The sequence below is a fragment of the Bubalus kerabau genome, chromosome 18 (genome assembly GCF_029407905.1).
Source record: "Bubalus kerabau isolate K-KA32 ecotype Philippines breed swamp buffalo chromosome 18, PCC_UOA_SB_1v2, whole genome shotgun sequence".
Lineage (NCBI taxonomy): Eukaryota > Metazoa > Chordata > Mammalia > Artiodactyla > Bovidae > Bubalus > Bubalus kerabau.
In genome coordinates, this window is record NC_073641.1 from 16,366,087 (window position 1) to 16,386,090 (window position 20,004).

The 20,004-nt window shown below is 37.6% G+C and overlaps 1 protein-coding gene across 4 annotated transcripts in view; it reads right to left on the reverse strand.

Annotated features, from left to right (window-relative positions):
* CWC27 (CWC27 spliceosome associated cyclophilin) overlaps positions 1-20,004 on the reverse strand; it is a 250,306-nt gene that overhangs the window by 50,707 nt on the left and 179,595 nt on the right. The window contains exon 12 of one of the 4 annotated variants that reach the window (XM_055554542.1): positions 11,852-11,934. The exons of the other annotated variants lie outside the window; for them this stretch is intronic. Within the exon in view, the coding sequence (XP_055410517.1) occupies positions 11,867-11,934 (68 nt within the window). The 3' untranslated portion in view covers positions 11,852-11,866. Of the gene's footprint in view, positions 1-11,851; positions 11,935-20,004 lie in introns of those variants that run through there. 4 annotated transcript variants of the gene reach the window in all.

Sequence of the window (20,004 nt, forward strand, 5' to 3'; positions counted from 1 at the left end):
AACTGGACATGGAACGACAGACTGGTTCCAAATAGGAAAAGGAGTACGTCAAGGCTGTATATTGTCACCTGGCTTATTTAACTTATATGCAGAGTACATCATGAGAAATGCTGGGCTGGAGGAAGCACAAGCTGAAATCAAGATTGCTGGGAGAAATATCAATAACCTCAGATATGCAGATGACACCACCCTTATTGCACAAAGTGAAGAGGAACTAAAGAGCCTCTTGATGAATGTGAAAGAGGAAAGTGAAAAATTTGGCCTGAAGCTCAACATTCAGAAAACTAAGATCACGGCATATGGTCCCATCACTTCATAGCAAATAGATGGGGAAACAGTGGAAATAGCGTCAGACTTTATCTTTTTAGGTTCCAAAATCACTGCAGATGGTGACTGCAGCCATGAAATTAAAAGACGCTTACTCCTTGGAGGAAAGTTATGACCAACCTAGATAGCATATTCAAAAGCAGAGACATTACTTTGCCAACAAAGGTCCTTCTAGTCAAGGCTATGGTTTTTCCAGTGGTCATGTACGGATGTGAGAGTTGGACTGTGAAGAAAGCTGAGCGCTGACGAATTGATGCTTGTGAACTGTTTCATTGGAGAAGACTTTTGAGAGTCCCTTGGACTGCAAGGAGATCCAACCAGTCCATTCTAAAGGAAATCAGTCCTGGGTGTTCATTGGCAGGACTGATGTTGAAGCTGAAACTCCAGTACTTTGGCCACCTCATGGGAAGAGTTGACTCATTGGAAAAGACTCTGATGCTGGGAGGGATTGGGGGCAGGAGGAGAAGGCGACGACAGAGGATGAGATGGCTGGATGGCATCACTGACTCGATGGACATGAGTCTGAGTGAACTCTGGGAGTTGGTGATGGACAGGGAGGTCTGGCGTGCTGTGATTCATGGGGTCGCAAAGAGTCGGACACAACTGAGCGAGTGAACTGAACTGATGCTATTGTTGTTGTGTTAGTTGCTCAGGTGTGTCCAACTCTTTGTGACCCCATGGACTGTAGCCTGTGAGGCTTCTCTGTCCTTGGGATTTCCCAGGCAAGAATACTGGAGTGGGTTGCCATTTCCTTCTCCAGGGGATCCTCCCAACCCAGGGATTGAACCTGGGTCTCCTGCATTGCAGGTGCATTCTTTACCCTCTGAACCACCAGGGAAGCCATTACTTGTGCTATAGTGTTAGCATGAAAAAAAGTGTGAAAGTGAAGTCACTCGGTTGTGCCTGACTCTTTACTACACCACGGGCTATAGCCTGCCAGGCTCCTCCATCCATGTGATTTTCCAGGCAAGAATACTGGAGTGGTTTTCCATTTCCTTCTCCAGGGAAGCCTGCATAGTATTAGAATAACAAAATTTAAATATATTAGTGATCTCCAAAATAATATTAGAAAATATATTTAAAAGGGTTTGGTGACAAGAATGTCCAACAACACTATGACAATCAATTTACTATTAGAGCAGTAGTTTACTAGAGCACGAGAACTTAGCTAGTGTCCCATGTGGATTAGAAGCATAACTTGGGCTAAAACTTATGTTCTGACTCTGAGATTTGGTGACATTAATACTGCACTTTTCCTGCTGTGTGTTATAAAGAATGTCTCTAACTCTTCCCTAAGAACTAGTCAGAAACATAATCTTTGTTCCACTTGACTCTCTTCATTACAAAACTATTTTGTTCTGAGCAGAAAGGGGTGATGATTACTCAATTATTGGTTACTTAGCTAATGAACCAATGGTATCTGTCTACAAATCTCACTTCATAGATAAAAGGGCTTATACCTTCTACTGTCTCAGTACTAGAGTTCAGGCAGCTGAAAGCTTCAAGTAGGTGCATATTCATTCATTAAAAAAAAGTTTATTAAATGATTATTATGTCATAAACTGTTAATAAAGCTACTTATGATTTTAAATAGCCTTCCCCGATGGCTCAGTGGGTAATGAGCCATCCTGCTGTGCCTGCAGTTCAGGAGACACAGGAGATGTAAGTTCAATTCCTGAATCAGGAAGATCCCTTGAAGAAGGAAATGGAAACCCACTCCAGTATACTTGACTGGAAAACTCCATGGACAGAGGAGCCTAGTGGGCTGCAAAGAGTTGGACACGACTAAGCAACTAAGCATGCACATGATTTTTAAATAGATCTAGACTATTTCAAGGAAATTTTTGAAAAATTCCCATAATAAAAACTTTTATATAAAGAAAGGTGATATGTTAGTGATAATAGTAAACAACATCTGAAAAGAAAAGGGACACACTTTAATGAATATGAATATGGAAAAATACCAAAGTTACTAACACCTAATTGTATCTCATCACACTGGAAGCTACAAAGTATGTTTTTATCAAATTTTATATATACCTTAAATTAATTCTAGGAAAAGCACCAGACTTGAAAATAGCTAACATGATGCAAAAAAAGGAAAATAATAAATAACATGATAGCTAACATTTCAAGTACTCACTAAGTGCCAGATACTGGTACCTTGAATTACTTGTTTAATCCTTATAAACAACACATTATTAACCTATTCTGCTGAGTGGGTTATAATTGGGGATTATAAACATGGGAATAAAAACCAGGCAGTCCAGCTCTAAAGTACAATCTCTTAACCAGTGTGGTTATTTTTTCTTCATGTCTGAAACTAAAGAAAACTTAGAAGAAGATATTCCAGTTTGACATAAAAAGGCATCATGTCACCATACTGGAAGTGTCCTGATGAAATATAAAGTCCTACCAATAAAGGTCTTGAATTCCTCCCAGACCATAATAAATAGGAATTGTGATATGCCGAACAGTGGGTCAATGAAAATAATTTCCATCTAGAAAGAGTCCTTTATGGCTTTTCTTGATTCCCCTTAATTAATCATATATTTCCCTCATTTGAATTTTTAAACACTTTGTAGCTCCTCACTTAACTATATCATAAATCTCTTTGTACTGCCCCTTCAGCTATAAACTCAAATGGCAGGGAGAGTGCCCTGTTTGTGGGCTAGTATATTCCCTGCATATAGTATGTATTCAATAGATAGAAGCTGAATGGACAAATAAACAGTGTGCTCATTTTTAGATCTTAAATTACAGCAGTGTCCATGGTTGCCTTGTAAGCTCTTGCTGGATGGAAGGGCTCCTTGAGGGCCTTGTAGGGGCTTTGGGCCCCTAGTGTACAAACATTTTTTCAATAGATAGTTGCCTAATTAAGTTGAGTTGTAAGGAATTAGATAATTTCTATGCTTATTAACAGAGGTGAGAGGAGTAGAAGTCAACCTGAAGGCAGTTATCCCTCATGAAGCCCTTGAGCACTGAGCTTTCTGGGCAGAATCTCTGTAAGAGCTACAGCCAATCACTGAAGCTTTATACCATCTCCTTGAGGAGCTACTGGGGATAAACTGCATATCTTCCACCTCAGTCAAAATGCCTGTTTTTTTGGTTTATTAAGAAAATCCACTATAGAAATGATAACACTGGGAATATTCAGTGACATTAAAATGAGAGCTTATATGTAATATAGCCATAATTATAATCCACAATATTTATTTATTGTACTAATTTTGTTTTAAAGATAACTGAAACTGCTTAGATGGTATCTTTAAAAGGTGATAAGAAGAAAACTGGTTTATCCAATGAAACTGCTAATATAAAAACTAATTCACAATGAAGAATTTATTTAATGGAGTATCTACATTTATGAAGACTAGGCAGAAATTTAGGCAAAGACTGGGCTAAAAGTTTAATTTTTTCTGTATTATGTGCTGAAGTAAGAAATCTACAACTTATTAATTTCATTTAACTAATTTTTATTTTCAGTATATTTTAAATTCTACAAATCAAACAATGCTGGCTCCATCTGGTGGGCAAAATAAGCCTCTAGAACTTCATGAAAATTAGTCAAAAGTGATTAAATAATTTAGGTACTATGTGAAATAATATGTTTCAATATTGAATACTACACATTGAGGTATGCCTCAACACTGAATGTTAAGTGGAATTATCTACACTTACACTGATGTAAAACATTTTTCTTTCTCTGTTGTTCATCCTAGCCTCATTTCATCATGTATTTTGGAGCTTAAAATAATTCTCCAAAGTAATATAGGACTACCTTCCTCTGTGTTTTTCTATCAGATGATTTAAGAAATATAAAGGCAACACATTATAATACAGTTAAATTTATCCACATTTTCAGACTGTTTTATATTTTCATTTGGAATATAACTATATATAATATATATATATACATTTTTTTTTTCCCATTTAGGCACTTCCAGGAGGGGTGACTAGTGAATATATGACAGTTCATATCTAGGGGTCTATATGTTCATGTTCTACTAGCTATTAAATCTTAATTTTTAAATTTAGTACAAAAGGAATATGTGCAGAAACACAACACAAAATATCAACACTAAGAATTTAAACAGTAATAACTTGCTTATTTTACAGATGGGAAAACTGAGGTTCAGAGAGGTTAAATGGTTGTGCTAAGCTGAGAATATCAGAAACCAGATTTTCTGATAACCCAATGCTGTTTCCCCTCTCTATACATTGCTATGTGTACTTTTTTTTTTGCAGTGCATAATCACTGCAGATGTATTTCATTATAGTCTAATAACCACTTTCATTTATATACAGTTGTCCCTCAGTATCTGTGGGGAACTGGTTCTAGGACCCTCAACATCCAGACTAAAATCCAAGGATGCTCAAGTTCCTTATATAAAATGATATAGTATTTGCATATAAATATGCATATCCTCCTATAACCTTTAAATTATCTCTAGATTACCTAAAACATTTTGTGTGCTAAGTTGCTTCAGTCATGTCTGACTCTTTGCAACTCCACAGACTATAGCCTGCCATGCTCTTCTGTGGGATTCTCCAGGCAAGAATACTGGAGTGGGTTGCCATTCCCTTCTCCAGGGTGTCTTCCTGACCCAAGGACTGAACGAAACATGCATCTCTAACGTCTCCTGGATAGGCAGGCAGGTTCTTAGAACAATTAGTACACTGTAAATGCTATTGTAAATAACTGGTATACAGAAAATTCAAGTTTTGCTTTTTGAAACTTCCTGGAATTTTTAATCCCCCAATACAGTCTATTCTTAGTAATTTAAAAAACTTGTTTTTGAAAGTCTCATGTATGTTTAGTCACTCAGTTGTGTCTGACTCTTTGCAACCCCATGGACTGAAGCCCACCAGGCTCTTCCGTCCATGGGGGTTCTCCAGGCAAGAATACTGGAGTGGGTTGCCATGCCCTCTTCCAGGGGATCTTCCCAACCCAGGGGTCGAACCCAGGTCTGCCGCATTGCAGGTGGATTCTTTACCATCTAAGCCACCAGGAAAGCCCAAGAATACTGGAGTGGGAAGCTTAAGTTTCACTCCTTTCCAAATACGAAATTTTTTCTCTTTTTTTTTAGAGAGAGTATATTGATTGTCAAGTCTGTAATTCAAATAGCAGTCATGTTGGAAATAACTTATAGTCATACAGCACATAAATTAATTACCACAACACATATACTAAAAATCAATTCAAATAATGTTAAATTAACTTTTCTAGTAAATTAAGAGGTAAGAGAACATAGATTGGTAAAGACAGGTTCTGATTACTAAACGTTAAACTAGTGTTTAACATTTCAATTAGGCTTAATTGTCTTATATTTTACTAATAAAAGTTTTTAATTATATGACTATCTGATAAGCTTTTCATCAGATGCTTCTCCATTCTTATTAATAATGATCACAAGAAACAAATACAATATATAAATAGTTACTGAGAATTACTGATGGGCATAAACGACTTCTCTTCTGGGGGCTCCAGCTTCCCACCTGTTGGCTACAGCCTGTCCTCCTGTTCGCTTTTACCTTATTCTGCCTCATATGGATCTCAGGACTAGCACATGGTTGACTGATGTTGCCTCCAGACCCCTCAACAGAACAACACTTTGTACTTCTCCAGATGGTATGACACACAATTCTTGTAATTTGATGGGCATTTTGACAACATCCCTATGTTGCCCTGTTATTCTGAATGTGGAAACTACAAATTATTAACACAAACTCTGTCGTAGCAATAAGAAAAAAAAAACCTGAATATTTAAAAATAAAAAGATTTCATAAAGTAAATCAGTTCAGTTCAGTTCAGTTGCTCAGTCGTATCCAACTCTCTGTGACCCCATGAATCGCAGCATGCCAGGCCTCCCTGTCCATCACCAACTCCCGGAGTTCACTCAAACTCACGTCCATCGAGTCGGTGATGCCATCCAGCCATCTCATCCTCTGTCGTCCCCTTCTCCTCCTGCCCCCAATCCCTCCCAGCATCAGTCTTTTCCAATGAGTCAACTCTTCGCATGAGGTGGCCAAAATACTGGAGTTTCAGCTTTAGCATCATTCCTTCCAAAGAACACCCAGGACTGATCTCCTTTAGAATGGACTGGTTGGATCTCAAAGAGGATACTAAAGAAATAACTGCTATCTAAAATCTCCTGAGGCCATGACTACCCTAGCAAATTCAACTGTGCAGAATAACATAATTGCTAACAGTACTTAAAAGAGGATTCTATTATTTTGGAGCAAACTGATGAAGTACTTTTCTTCAAGTTAATTATGAGAGTTTCTAAACTGGTCGAAATCCTCCTTAAATCACTTCATGTGTGGTATGACAGTCTTCTTCCTGTCCTCTGTGTGACTGAGGAAACAAGCAATAAAGTGGCTGCTAAAATACAGCATGGCTACTACTACCAGCACCACCGCCAGTTTTTAGGACCTAGCTTGTCTGAGATGCTCATAACTCTGTGCCTGCTTTCTCACTTAAATTTGTGCTGTAACAACAGAAGTATGATCATCTCATACTCCTGTTGAAGTATAAAGAAACAGAGGTTCAGAGAGTTTAAATATGAAGAAACAGAGGTTCAAAGAGTTTAAGTAATTTGCCCATGGTTATATGACTAATAAATGATAGAGCAAGAATTTGAAATTAGGGCTGTTAGACTTCAAGGTCAACGCTTTTTCTAGCCTATTATATGGCAAACCGTCATGGTGGGGGCACCGTCACACATGAGAGTGAGGGAAAAGAAGACAGTTGTGATGTTGTAGAGCTTGTAGGCTGGAAAATGGATAAGACATACTCTTCAACTATGCGATGGTGCAAATGACATATGAAAGGTCCTGATAAAGTAATTATGAAATTTATGCAGAGGAGGGAGAGGGAAAAATTGGGTGGTGGAAGCGGAAGTGGACTGGGCCTTAAAGGAGTAATAATATTTAACCACAGCAGGTAGAAAAGACACCACAACCACAGCACGAAAGCAGCATTGCGCAGGATACACATGAGGAAGAGGAGTAATATTTTGGGGAAATGAAGAATGGGTAAATAAAATGGGGAATAAAGAAAATAAGTTAAAAACCTGATCATGAAAGGAATTTGAACTCCCCTAGGGGACGCAAGAAGGAAGCCGCAGTTTATACCGTGCAGGTCACAACTGTTTGTGAGCCTTTTAGAAAATGAAATGGAGTGTGCCGAACCACCCTAGGCTGTTAAGTTGTTAGAACTCATTTCTAAGAAGCTTTTTAAAAGGTATTTTCTTATTATGGTACTAGTTTGAGTTAGTTGATAAAATTACAATCCCAAGTTTCCTGACATCCACACTTCCCTAAATCAAGGAAAACAATGCATTTCCCAAATTCAGGGATGAAGAGAGCAAAGGCAAGTGGGTAAGAGAGAGAAAGAGACAAAGAGAAACTGACTCCCCAAATCTTATAGGATTTTTCCCTAATTATTTTAGGAAGAAGCTTTGAAAAATATCCTGGAAAAATACGTTTTCCACATCTATCAGAATAATTTAATTTAAATGTGAAAATATGTGCCATTATTTGAAAGGACCATACTCGGTATTTCTGGCACTTCAGTGTCTCAGATTTTTTTTTTACCTGCCTAGACTGTTGTATAATCTGGTTCAGATTTTATCCGTTCTTCCCAACCCCCATTTCTAATGATAGTTCTAACAAGGTACATTTAATGAAGTGAGAGTAGAAAAAAAGATGATCAAATTATGCTTCACCTGAAGTTGACTCTGTCCAAATATGCTTTCTGGAACCTGGGGTTAGAGGGTGAATTGGATGGGGGGCATTTTATTCAATCTTAGTGGTAATGCTATAAATTATAGGCCAGTCCTCTGTCTGCTGATTCTGGCTTCAAGCTAACAGGTCATATTGCTTGTGGCTTCTTTTGTTTTATTTTAAAAGGAAACAATGCTTTGCAGTTTTATAGTGGAAAGAATATTGGACAGAAGATCTGACTCCTCAAATCTACCGTTTAAGTTAGGGTGAATACTAAGTATCTTTAATACTGGTTTCTTCATTTGCAAAATGGGACACAATACTTGTTTAATCTACTTTAGTCACAGAACTAAGTGTAATGGGGCATGTGACAGGATTTTGTAAACTATTCATGTTATATAAATATGAGGTATTATTATTTGGCAGAGAATACAGAATACCACGTTTTATGCCTATAAGCTACTTTATAGTTATGGTTCCCTTCAAATGACTAAATCTCAGTTGAAGAAGCGAGGAACAGATACAATGTTTTTCATTCTATTAACATACTTGTTTGACTAAAAATATTTTTGTATATTAAATCATCTTTTCAAAGCACCAATAAAACTTACAATTGGAAGAAATGTAGAGAATCCTTGTGATGGGCATTATCAGAACAATTTATATTTTTCTAAATTTAAATGTTCAGGTAGTATTCTTGTTATGAGGTTTACCCATAATCCTGAATTTGCTTAAGAATAAGCAGTATCTGCTGGCATGCTGATAGGATGGAAAATGCTTTGCTACTCCTACCTTCTGAACAACAACTCCTATATTCAACCTGTTTTGTTGCTCAGTCCCTAAGTCGTGTCCGACTCCCTGCAACCCCATGGATTGCAGCACTCCAGGCTTCCCTGTCTTTCACTATTTCCTGGAGTTTGCCCAAATTCATGTCTACTGAGTCAGTGATGCTATCTAACCGTCTCATCCTCTGCCGTCCCCTTCTCCTCCTGCCCTCAATCTTTCAAAAGACCCAGCATCAGGGTCTTTTCCAGTGAGTTGGTTCTTTGCATCAGGTGGCCAAAGCACTGGAGCTTTAGCTTCAGCATCAGTCCTTCCAATGAATACTGAGGGTTGATTTCCTTTAGGACTGACTGGTTTGAATCCTACTGGTTTTCAAGTGAAACCAATTTCAACTCTCCAACTGGTTTGAGAGTTGAAAGGACTCTCAAGAGTCTTCTCCAACATCACAGTTCAGAACTATCAATTCTTTGGCACTCAGCCTTCTTTATGGTCCAACTCACACATCCGTACATGACTACTGGAAAAACTACAACTTTGACCTGTAGCTGACACTTACACAAATAGGGCTTTCCATGTGCCAGTTATTTTAAGTGCTTTGTGCATAATAACTCATTTAAATATAATAGGGAAGAAGCTGCCACTAGAAAGACAAGGGCATTACCTTTGGAAACCTACCATTTTGGAAAAAGCGGAAAACTGAAAAAGTACATGATGAGTGAATGTTGGTGAGCTCAAACTGAAAAGGGCACCAAAGTTAGATCCAACCTGTGAGTTCACTGAGGGCAGTGACTTTTCTGCTTTACTTGCTGATTTATGTCTAGAGCCTAAAACAGAGCCTGTATGTTTTCAGGCATTTGACAAATATTGTTCTAATGAATAAATTTTTTTTAAAAAGGAAAGTCATATTTCAGAGGAAAGTGGATTCTTAAAGAAAATAATTGAGAGTGGGAAATGGTAGTGTGTAAAAGCAGAGTAGGCTGAAAAACCAGTCCTCTTTGTCTCAAACCACGGAGAGCTGTAATCTTTAGGTGCTCTCTTAGGCTTGGTGTTGCTGAACATTTCTTATATGGTACCCACAGTCAAAAAACAATCAGGAAACCTAGGACATATAATACTCATCAAGGTAGTTTATCAACTAAAGTTAGTCTCTGAACTCTACAGTATAAAAACACATTTAATGGAGGAAATAAAATGATTTAGAAAGTACCTAAGTTTTCAAATGGTATTAATTAATCCTTTAATGAATAAGGATTATTTTGGTTTGTTTGTCTGATTAATTTCATAAACCGAAATCGTTACCAAAGCAATCTTACACTTTTTTTCTTGGTGAAGTGGAAAATTTCTCACCCTCTTATTTTGGATTAGAACGTAATTACAGACACATTCTCACTGATTAATTTTTTTTAAATCTCTGGCTTAGTCACAAAAGAAAGCCAACACATTGAATGGACTGGGTTCAATATTTTGATTTAGCAACTTTACATTCTATTCCCAGCTTTGTCACTCACTGAAGTAAAGGCTTGAGTCAGCCTCACAAATGCTTTGTCTTTATTTTATTAGACGGTAAACTCAGTATTAATTACTATCGGCTTAAGAGTATATAAGGTAGTAAATTCATTACTGTGATATGCTTGTTAAAATACCTAGAAAAATGAGTGTGTGAATAATAGAAAAATAAACAAGCTAATCTTGAGAAATATTTCTGAGGAATTAAAGTTGATTGGATTCTATCCCAGTAGTCTGCCCAGAGTCTTCACAAGATACCACAGACTAGGAAAGCCTTTGGCTGTAGTAGGATAAATATTACAACCATTTTCTCTTCAACCACAACCAAACTGGTAAGAACACACATCATTTTCCTTCTGTATTGCTTAATATTGAACTCAGCACAATAGGAAATAAAAGTGTGAGGGGCGTCTCCACGGGTTTTGTAGACGAGAAAGTACAAAGGACTTATTTTTCATGTTGTCTTCTTGTAGCAGACTCAGTCTGTCTCCTTAAATCACAGAAAATCCTGCAACTAAGATGTTTAGAAATGAACCAGAAAAGAGTGGTTAAGTAGGAAATTAATGCTGCTAATTCTCGGTTGGGGTTATTTGAAAAAAGTCCAAATTATAAGGGGGTTTCTAGAAAGTATTCTAATACCGCGTCTAACGTACACTGCCAAATAATAAACTTGACCCTTGAACAGTGTGGGCAGTTAGGAGTGCCAGTCCCCCAACAGTTAGAATTTTGAGTACAACTTTATAGTCGGTCCTCCATATCCGTGGTTCCACCTGTACAGATTCAACCAATCACACGCTGGATGCAGCCACGGAAAAAATAATGAATAAATAGAACTGTACAGTTTAAACCCTTGTTATTCTAGGGTCAACTGTAATAATAAAACTATAAATTTACAAAAATTATAGACTTTTATAGAATAAAAATTTTATTTAATATTCCTTCTTAGGTGTTCATATTATACATATATATAAATATATATATATATAATATAGGTGCTCAGTCACTAAGTTGTGTCTGATTCTTTGCATCCCCATGGACTGTAGCCCATCAGGCTCCTCTGTCCATGGGATTTGCCAGGCAAGAATACTGGAGTGGGTTGCTATTTCCTTCTCCAGGGGATCTTTCCAACCCAGGGATGGAACCTATGTCTCCTGTGTCTCTTGCTTTGGCAGGCAGATTCTTTACCACTGAGTCACCTGGGAAGCCCTCATATATACATACACACACACACACACACACACACACATATACATATGTATATATGTGTCATATATATACACACACATATATATGTGTTTGTGTGTAGAGAGAGAGAAAGAAGACGAGTATAGATATTCTACTCTCACTAAGCCTTAAACTATCATAGTGAGGGACAAGATAAAAATGACTGCCTGAAAATTCCTTTCCACTTTATATTTCAGACACACAACTTCCAAGACAAGAAAAGGTGCCATATTTTCTCTTATTTCCATGTATTTGCATGCACTGTATCTTCTATCTAAAACACTGTTATTCAGCTAACTTACTCACCTGATCTAGTAGCCTCAAAAATCTGTAAAAGTGAGAGGTTTCCAGAATACAGATGACCCACTGAGAGGTGGAAAAAAAAAAAAGTAAGAATGCTGTTTATATTTCATTCTATCTTTTAAACATTTTGGTATATGTTATATACAGTACCTACTGAATGAATATGCAGTAGCACCTACATGAGTCATAAAAAAATGACTTTAAAAACATATATATTGGAAGTGTTCATACTTTATAAGTGACTAAAATGTCCATTCAGTTGACAAATTGACAAAATGTGGATTAGCCATAAAATTGAAACCATAAAGAGGAATGAGTTACTTGATATATTCCACAATATAGATGAACCTTGAAAACATGATAAGTGAAAGAAACCAGTCACAAAAAGCCACATATTATATGACTCCATTCATATGAAATATCTTTAACAGAGAAGTCTATAAAGACAGAAAGTAGATTAGTGGTTGTCTAGGTTTGGGGGAGGGGAGGCTGAGGTTGTCGCAGTCACTAGTAAAGACTATATCTTCTTTTAGACATGATGAAACTGTTCTAAAATTACAGTGATGTTTGAAGAGATTTATGAAAAAAATGCTATACTGGTAACTGGTAGTCTGTCTCTTTCATCTGCTAAAACTACAAACCCTATATCCTCACTGTACATCACAGATTAAAATACTTTTAAGGTGGCTTAAAGAATTAAAAGTATAAATAAAATAATCGAATAAACTATAGGAAGATATGGAGGAATACTTAAACCATCTTGATCAGACACCTGCAGAGTTTAAAAAAAAACTGACACTGGGTCTCCCTTCCTGAGCTTTAGAATTTTCAGGTGATTCTAATGTGCAGAAAAGTTTGAGGACCATAGGAAGTGATGAAGGACAGATCACGAAAGGCATCTTAGAGAAATGGTCTGAAATAACAACTTGGGTATGGAGGCAATATCCACTACAAATAGAAATCATTTCAGGAAGAGGAAGTTGGATGGGAAATAGGTTGCTTTGCAGAAACATCAAGCCTGTGTGGAGCACAGAATCCACAGTGAGAGATGAGACTAGTGTGGCAGGCAAAGTTTAGTCCACGTGGAGCCTCGTATGGAATGCAAAGGGTTTCATCCTGTAGGAAATGAGACGCCATTAAAGAATTTTATGAAGGGGATTGACACATGATCAAGTTTGTGTTTAAGAAAGCCACACACAGAATGTATTGGCAGGATCTGAGATTAGCAACAGAGATCTGTTGGCAGCCTGTTAGCAGGTTGTTAAAATAGCCCAACAGAAAAAACCGTGGCTAAAATGGTCAGGGTAGGACATAAGGTGTGGACTTAAAACCTGCAGTAAAAGAGGTGGAATTTGCAAGAGAAATGTACAAAGAACAGATTCATTTTGAGGATATGGCAGTATTTTGAGATCTAAATCTAATTCTTTTCATTTAGGAAAAAAAAGGCAAACACTAATTCCTCACGGACACATGATAAATGATGTTTTTTTCTAAAAATACCTCTAGGTATCTAGACAATAAAACAGTTTCTAAAATAATTATCCTTGAGGTCATGGATTTCACATTCATTTTCAGAAATCTTAATTTGTTTATTTGCTAAGTAAAATAATGAATTTCCCTGAAGTTATAATTCTACATTTCCCAAATTTCTTAAAAGAAAAATCAAATCTTAAAAAGAAACGAAAACACCCACTAGGTAAAATTAAAGCCATTTTGTAAGGTACCATCAGCTCTAAAGTGAGATTTCAAAAGTCTTCCACAGTAGGTTGTTGATCACATTAAAGTTACGGGTTTTCAAAGTGACACTGTTTTTTGATCTTATTTCATCAAAATTATGTAGTATTCATGATTTCTCTGTCATATAGGTTACTTCATGTTTCTTCAAGGTTCTATAAATTATCAAATTAAACTACTTAACTCATGTTACAGAGATTAAACATAAGAATGTGCCCTTTTGTCCAGTTAGACCCATTTCTTCCTTTCTCTCTCAATGAGGAACCTTTTTTTTGATTTTAGTATTTCTCACTATTCTGAATGCCTCTAAATCTTATAGTTCAGTTCAGTTCAGTTCAGTCGCTCAGTCGTGTCCGACTCTCTGTGACTCCATGAACCGCAGCACGCCAGGCCTCCCTGTCCATCACCAATTCCCGGAGTTTACACACACTCATGTCCATCGAGTCGGTGATGCCATCCAGCCATCTCATCCTCTGTTGTCCCCTTCTCCTCCTGCCCCCAATTCCTCCCAGCATCAGAGTCTTTTCCAATGAGTCAACTCTTCCCATGAGGTGGCCAAAGTACTGGAGTTTCAGCTTCAACATCAGTCCTTCCAATGAACACCCAGGACTGATCTCCTTTAGAATGGACTGGTTGGATCTCCTTGCAGTCCAAGGGACTCTCAAGAGTCTTCTCCAACACCACAGTTCAAAAGCATCAATTCTTCGGCACTCAGCTTTCTTCACAGTCCAACTCTCACATCCATACATGACCACAGGAAAAACCATAGCCTTGACTAGAAGGACCTTTGTTGGCAAAGTAATGTCTCTGCTTTTGAATATGCTATCTAGGTTGGTCATAATTTTCCTTCCAAGGAGTAAGTGTCTTTTAATTTCATGGCTGCAGTCACCATCTGCAGTGATTTTGGAGCCCCAAAAAATAAAGTCTGACACTGTTTCCCCATCTATTTCCCATGAAGTGATGGGACCAGATGCCATAATCTTCGTTTTCTGAATGTTGAGCTTTAAGACAACTTTTTCACTCTCCACTTTCACTTTCATCAAGAGGCTTTTTAGTTCCTCTTCACTTTCTGCCATAAGAGTGGTGTCATCTGCATATCTGAGGTTATTGATAATTCTCCTGGCAATCTTGATTCCAGCTTGTGCTTCTATCAGCCCAGCATTTCTCATGATGTACTCTGCATATAAGTTAAATAAGACGGGTGACAATACACAGCCTTGACGTACTCCTTTTCCTATTTGGAACCAGTCTGTTGTTCCATGTCCAGTTCTTTTTTTTTTTTTTTTTTTAAATTTTATTTTATTTTTAAACTTTACATAACTGTATTAGTTTTGCCAAATATCAAAATGAATCCGCCACAGGTATACATGTGTTCCCCATCCTGAACCCTCCTCCCTCCTCCCTCCCCATTCCATCCCTCTGGGTCGTCCCAGTGCACCAGCCCCAAGCATCCAGTATCGTGCTTCGAACCTGGACTGGCAACTCGTTTCATACATGATATTTTACAAGTTTCAATGCCATTCTCCCAAATCTTCCCACCCTCTCCCTCTCCCACAGAGTCCATAAGACTGTTCTATACATCAGTGTCTCTTTTGCTGTCTCGTACACAGGGTTATTGTTACCATCTTTCTAAATTCCATATATATGCGTTAGTATACTGTATTGGTGTTTTTCTTTCTGGCTTACTTCACTCTGTATAATAGGCTCCAGTTTCATCCACCTCATTAGAACTGATTCAAATGTGTTCTTTTTAATGGCTGAATAATACTCCACTGTATATATGTACCACAGCTTTCTTATCCATTCATCTGCTGATGGACATCTAGGTGGCTTCCATGTCCTGGCTATTATAAACAGTGCTGCGATGAACATTGGGGTACACGTGTCTCTTTCCCTTCTGGTTTCCTCGGTGTGTATGCCCAGCAGTGGGATTGCTGGTCATAAGGCAGTTCTATTTCCAGTTTTTTAAGGAATCTCCACACTGTTCTCCATAGTGGCTGTACTAGTTTGCATTCCCACCAACAGTGTAAGAGGGTTCCCTTTTCTCCACACCCTCTCCAGCATTTATTGCTTGTAGACTTGTGGATCGCAGCCATTCTGACTGGTGTGAAATGGTACCTCATAGTGGTTTTGATTTGCATTTCTCTGATAATGAGTGATGTGGAGCATCTTTTCATGTGTTTGTTAGCCATCTGTATGTCTTCTTTGGAGAAATGTCTATTTAGTTCTTTGGCCCATTTTTTGATTGGGTCATTTATTTTTCTGGAGTTGAGCTGTAGGAGTTGCTTGTATATTCGCGAGATTAGTTGTTTGTCAGTTGCTTCATTTGCTATTATCTTCTCCCATTCTGAAGGCTGTCTTTTCACCTTGCTAATAGTTTCCTTTGATGTGCAGAAGCTTTTAAGGTTAATTAGGTCCCATTTGTTTATTTTTGCTTTTATTTCCAATATTCTGGGAGGTGGGTCATAGAGGATCCTGCTGTGATGTATGTCGGAGAGTGTTTTGCCTATGTTCTCCTCTAGGAGTTTTATAGTTTCTGGTCTTGCGTTTAGATCTTTAATCCATTTTGAGTTTATTTTTGTGTATGGTGCTAGAAAGTGTTCTAGTTTCATTATTTTACAAGTGGTTGACCAGAGTTCCCAGCACCACTTGTTAAAGAGATTGTCTTTAATCCATTGTATATTCTTGCCTCCTTTGTCAAAGATAAGGTGTCCATATGTGCGTGGATTTATCTCTGGGCTTTCTATTTTGTTCCATTGATCTATATTTCTGTCTTTGTGCCAGTACCATACTGTCTTGATAACTGTGGCTTTGTAGTAGAGCCTGAAGTCAGGTAGGTTGATTCCTCCAGTTCCATTCTTCTTTCTCAAGATTGCTTTGGCTATTCGAGGTTTTTTGTATTTCCATACAAATTGTGAAATTATTTGTTCTAGCTCTGTGAAGAATGCTGTTGGTAGCTTGATAGGGATTGCATTGAATCTATAGATTGCTTTGGGTAGTATACTCATTTTCACTATATTGATTCTTCCAATCCATGAACATGGTATATTTCTCCATCTGTTAGTGTCCTCTTTGATTTCTTTCACCAGTGTTTTATAGTTTTCTATATATAGGTCTTTAGTTTCTTTGTTGCTTCTTGACCTGCATACAGGTTTCTCAAGAGACAGGTCAGGTGGTCTGGTATTCCCATCTCTTTCAGAATTTTCCACAGTTTATAGTGATCCACACAGTGAAAGGCTTTGGCATAGTCAATAAGGCAGAAATAGATGTTTTTCTAGAACTCTCTTGCTTTTTCAATGATCCAGTGGATGTTGGCAATTTGATCTCTGGTTCCTCTGGCTTTTCTAAAACCAGCTCATCTGCACACCAAATTTAGCACTTGAAATATCTATTAATTGTGAATTCTGTTTAATTATGACTATTAATTATTAAATTGTCTATTAATTATAAAATATGTTTCTCATGAATAGTCTTGTTCTACCCAGCACAGGTTAGCTATTTTAGAACAGGGGGAAAGAATTTTGTGGAGTTTTCTTTTTCCTGGTTTCAGTTCAGTTCAGTCGCTCAGTCATGTCCTACTCTTTGCGACCCCATGAATCGCAGCACGCCAGGCCTCCCTGTCCATCACCAATTCCCGGAGTTCACTCAGACTCACGTCCATCGAGTCAGTGATGCCATTCAGCCATCTCATCCTCTGTCGTCCCCTTCTCTTCCTTCCCCCAATCCCTCCCAGCATGAGGGTCTTTTCCAATGAGTCAACTCTTCGCATGAGGTGGCCAAAGTACTGGAGTTTCAGCTTCAACATCAGTCCTTCCAATGAACACCCAGGACTGATCTCCTTTAGAATGGACTGGTTGGATCTCCTTGCAGTCTAAGGGACTCCCAAGAGTCTTCAACAATATCACAGTTTCTGGTTTAGCACAGCACTATTAGACATTTAGTCTAATGCACTGATGATGAACTTTTTAGACTGTGACTTAGCACAGGAAATAAGTTTTTCACCTTAATTCTATACACATGTTTGGTATACATAACTAACATATAAAACTGTATGTATAAGGTTGAACCATATGAAATCACTGGTATTCTATTGTTTTACCCACAAAAGAGGCAATTTCATATTGTTACTAAAATATAATGAAAAAAATAAAAATTTCATAAAACACTATTTACCCTTAATTACATGTGATGCACTCTGATGTTTTCTTGTTCATGCCATTCCATTAAACCAAAATGTTGATTAAGACACACTATTGATTTCATGACCCTCCCAAGTGAATTATCAACTACAGTTTGAAAACCCCTCCTCTGGCCTCTAACCTACTGTTCAGGCCTGCCTCTAGCATAAGACTTAGGCTTACAGGATAAAAAGATCTTGAGAGACTCACAAGTGGCCTAGGGCAGCAGGGTAAAGATGAAGCAGGTCAGAAAGCTGGTGCAATTGCCTGGAAGCTCTCTGTGCATCCCTGAGTACTTAGCAGAACTGGCAAGGACCATACAAAACAGACAGAATACAGAGATTGGAAAGCTTGATTAAATCCTTTCTGACTCGACACAACTAAACTGATCACGTAACCGGACTGTGATTCAGCATGGTTGACTGGTAATGTGCAGAAGGAGGGCTATCCCTTGGCACACAGTGATAACTTTATAAGGCTCTCTCCAAAGCCCTTTCCTGAATCCAAAAAAAAACTTTACGTGTAATGCCAGATTTTTCTTCCACAAGGAGAAGAGGCCCATAGGGAATAGCTCTGTCTGACACTTCTTTCCTTGCTTTTTAGAAGATCATCATTTTGTTGGATGAAATGAAACTTTCCATGCTGCATAACATGTTCTAAAAGTGAAGCTTATCCAGTTCTGTTAATAACGAGTGAAACAGTACAGATGATAACAGATTGCAGACATACTGCTTATATTCTGATTAGGCTTTTAGCTTATTAAAAATGATGTTTATACAAAGATCTTGTACAAAAGCTTAATTATTAACCATTTTGTCAATGAAAACCCAAAAACATGAGTTCTTATCCAAATGACTCAACTATTATCAGACAGATGCTGATATGTGCATGGGCAAGTGTCACTCTCAGCTCTAAGGCTTCAAGCAAGAGCACAGGCACTCAGGCTAACATGGGAGCAATGGGAATGCATTAACCTGCTCTTTGGTGCTTGAATCATGTGCATTCATACCACCCCCTCTCACCCTTTATGTTACCAGCAGCTTTATCTGATGGAACAGTGTTGACAGAACTTGAATTGGTGCCAGGCCTACTGATGAGAAAAGGTGGAACAGTCGCTGGCTGGAGGGAATGTTTCCTTTTTTGGAAGTAGCAGTAAGATGATATATGAAAAAATGGTTGAAATGGATTATCACAGTTTTCTGATATAAAAAAAAATGTTTTTAGTTTTTAGAAAACAAAGAATCAAAGAAAGTCAAATAAATGTTCAGTGTATACAATAAGGCACTAAAACACTGAGATGAAAAATATAAATCTAAAGGAAATAACACCTGGCCACATAGATAAGCATACTAGAACTGAACTGAGTTCTAGCTCATGCAAGACTGTTTGGTCCTTTTACTGTTTATCTCAGCAGATAAAGCATGACAATAGTAAAGATAAGAATGCCAAGTCCTAGTCAGCTGAGAGGCCTGACTACTCATCATGCCAATCAAAAACTACAGACCTATGATGCCAATATAAAAATCAGAGAGAAAAGAAATTTCCTGTCTAATTTTGGGAAGGAAGAAAAACCTGAAACAAGTAAGTTTTATAACTGTAAATGCTAATAATAATAAGAGCAAATAGCAGTTTTAATAATAAGTATCTTTTTTTTTTTTTTTTTTTTGCTGCACTGCATAGCTTGCGGGATCTTAGTTCCCTGATTGGGGACTGAACCTGGGCCCTTGGGAGTGAAAGCTAACCAATGAACTGCCAGGGAATTCACAATAAGCATCTTAAACCCAGCACATTCTTAAGTTCCAGACCAAGAGAATGCTTTCATCTGCTCCATCCTGTAATCTCATGTTAGAACTTAAGTGCATTCACTGTGTCTTCTTCACTGAATAGTAATCCTAAATGTCCATCACTCTCTTCTCCACAAGTTTTGTAAAACTGAATATGCTTAATCACCATGCAATGATAATAATGGATAATGGCCCTGATGTCCACCAAAAGGAGTTGCAAAATTCAGAAATACATTTTGAAATGTCAAACAGGGAATAAATCACAATCAGGATAGCTTTAGTGTTGGATATTTTATTATATGCACTTATTCTATGTTATACATTATGTAACATGTACACATTTATGGTATATATGTATGTACATACACAGAGCTAGTCTACTAGTATCATGGCATATTTGAATACTGTAAATAATTCCTTCTAGGTGAAAAGTTTAC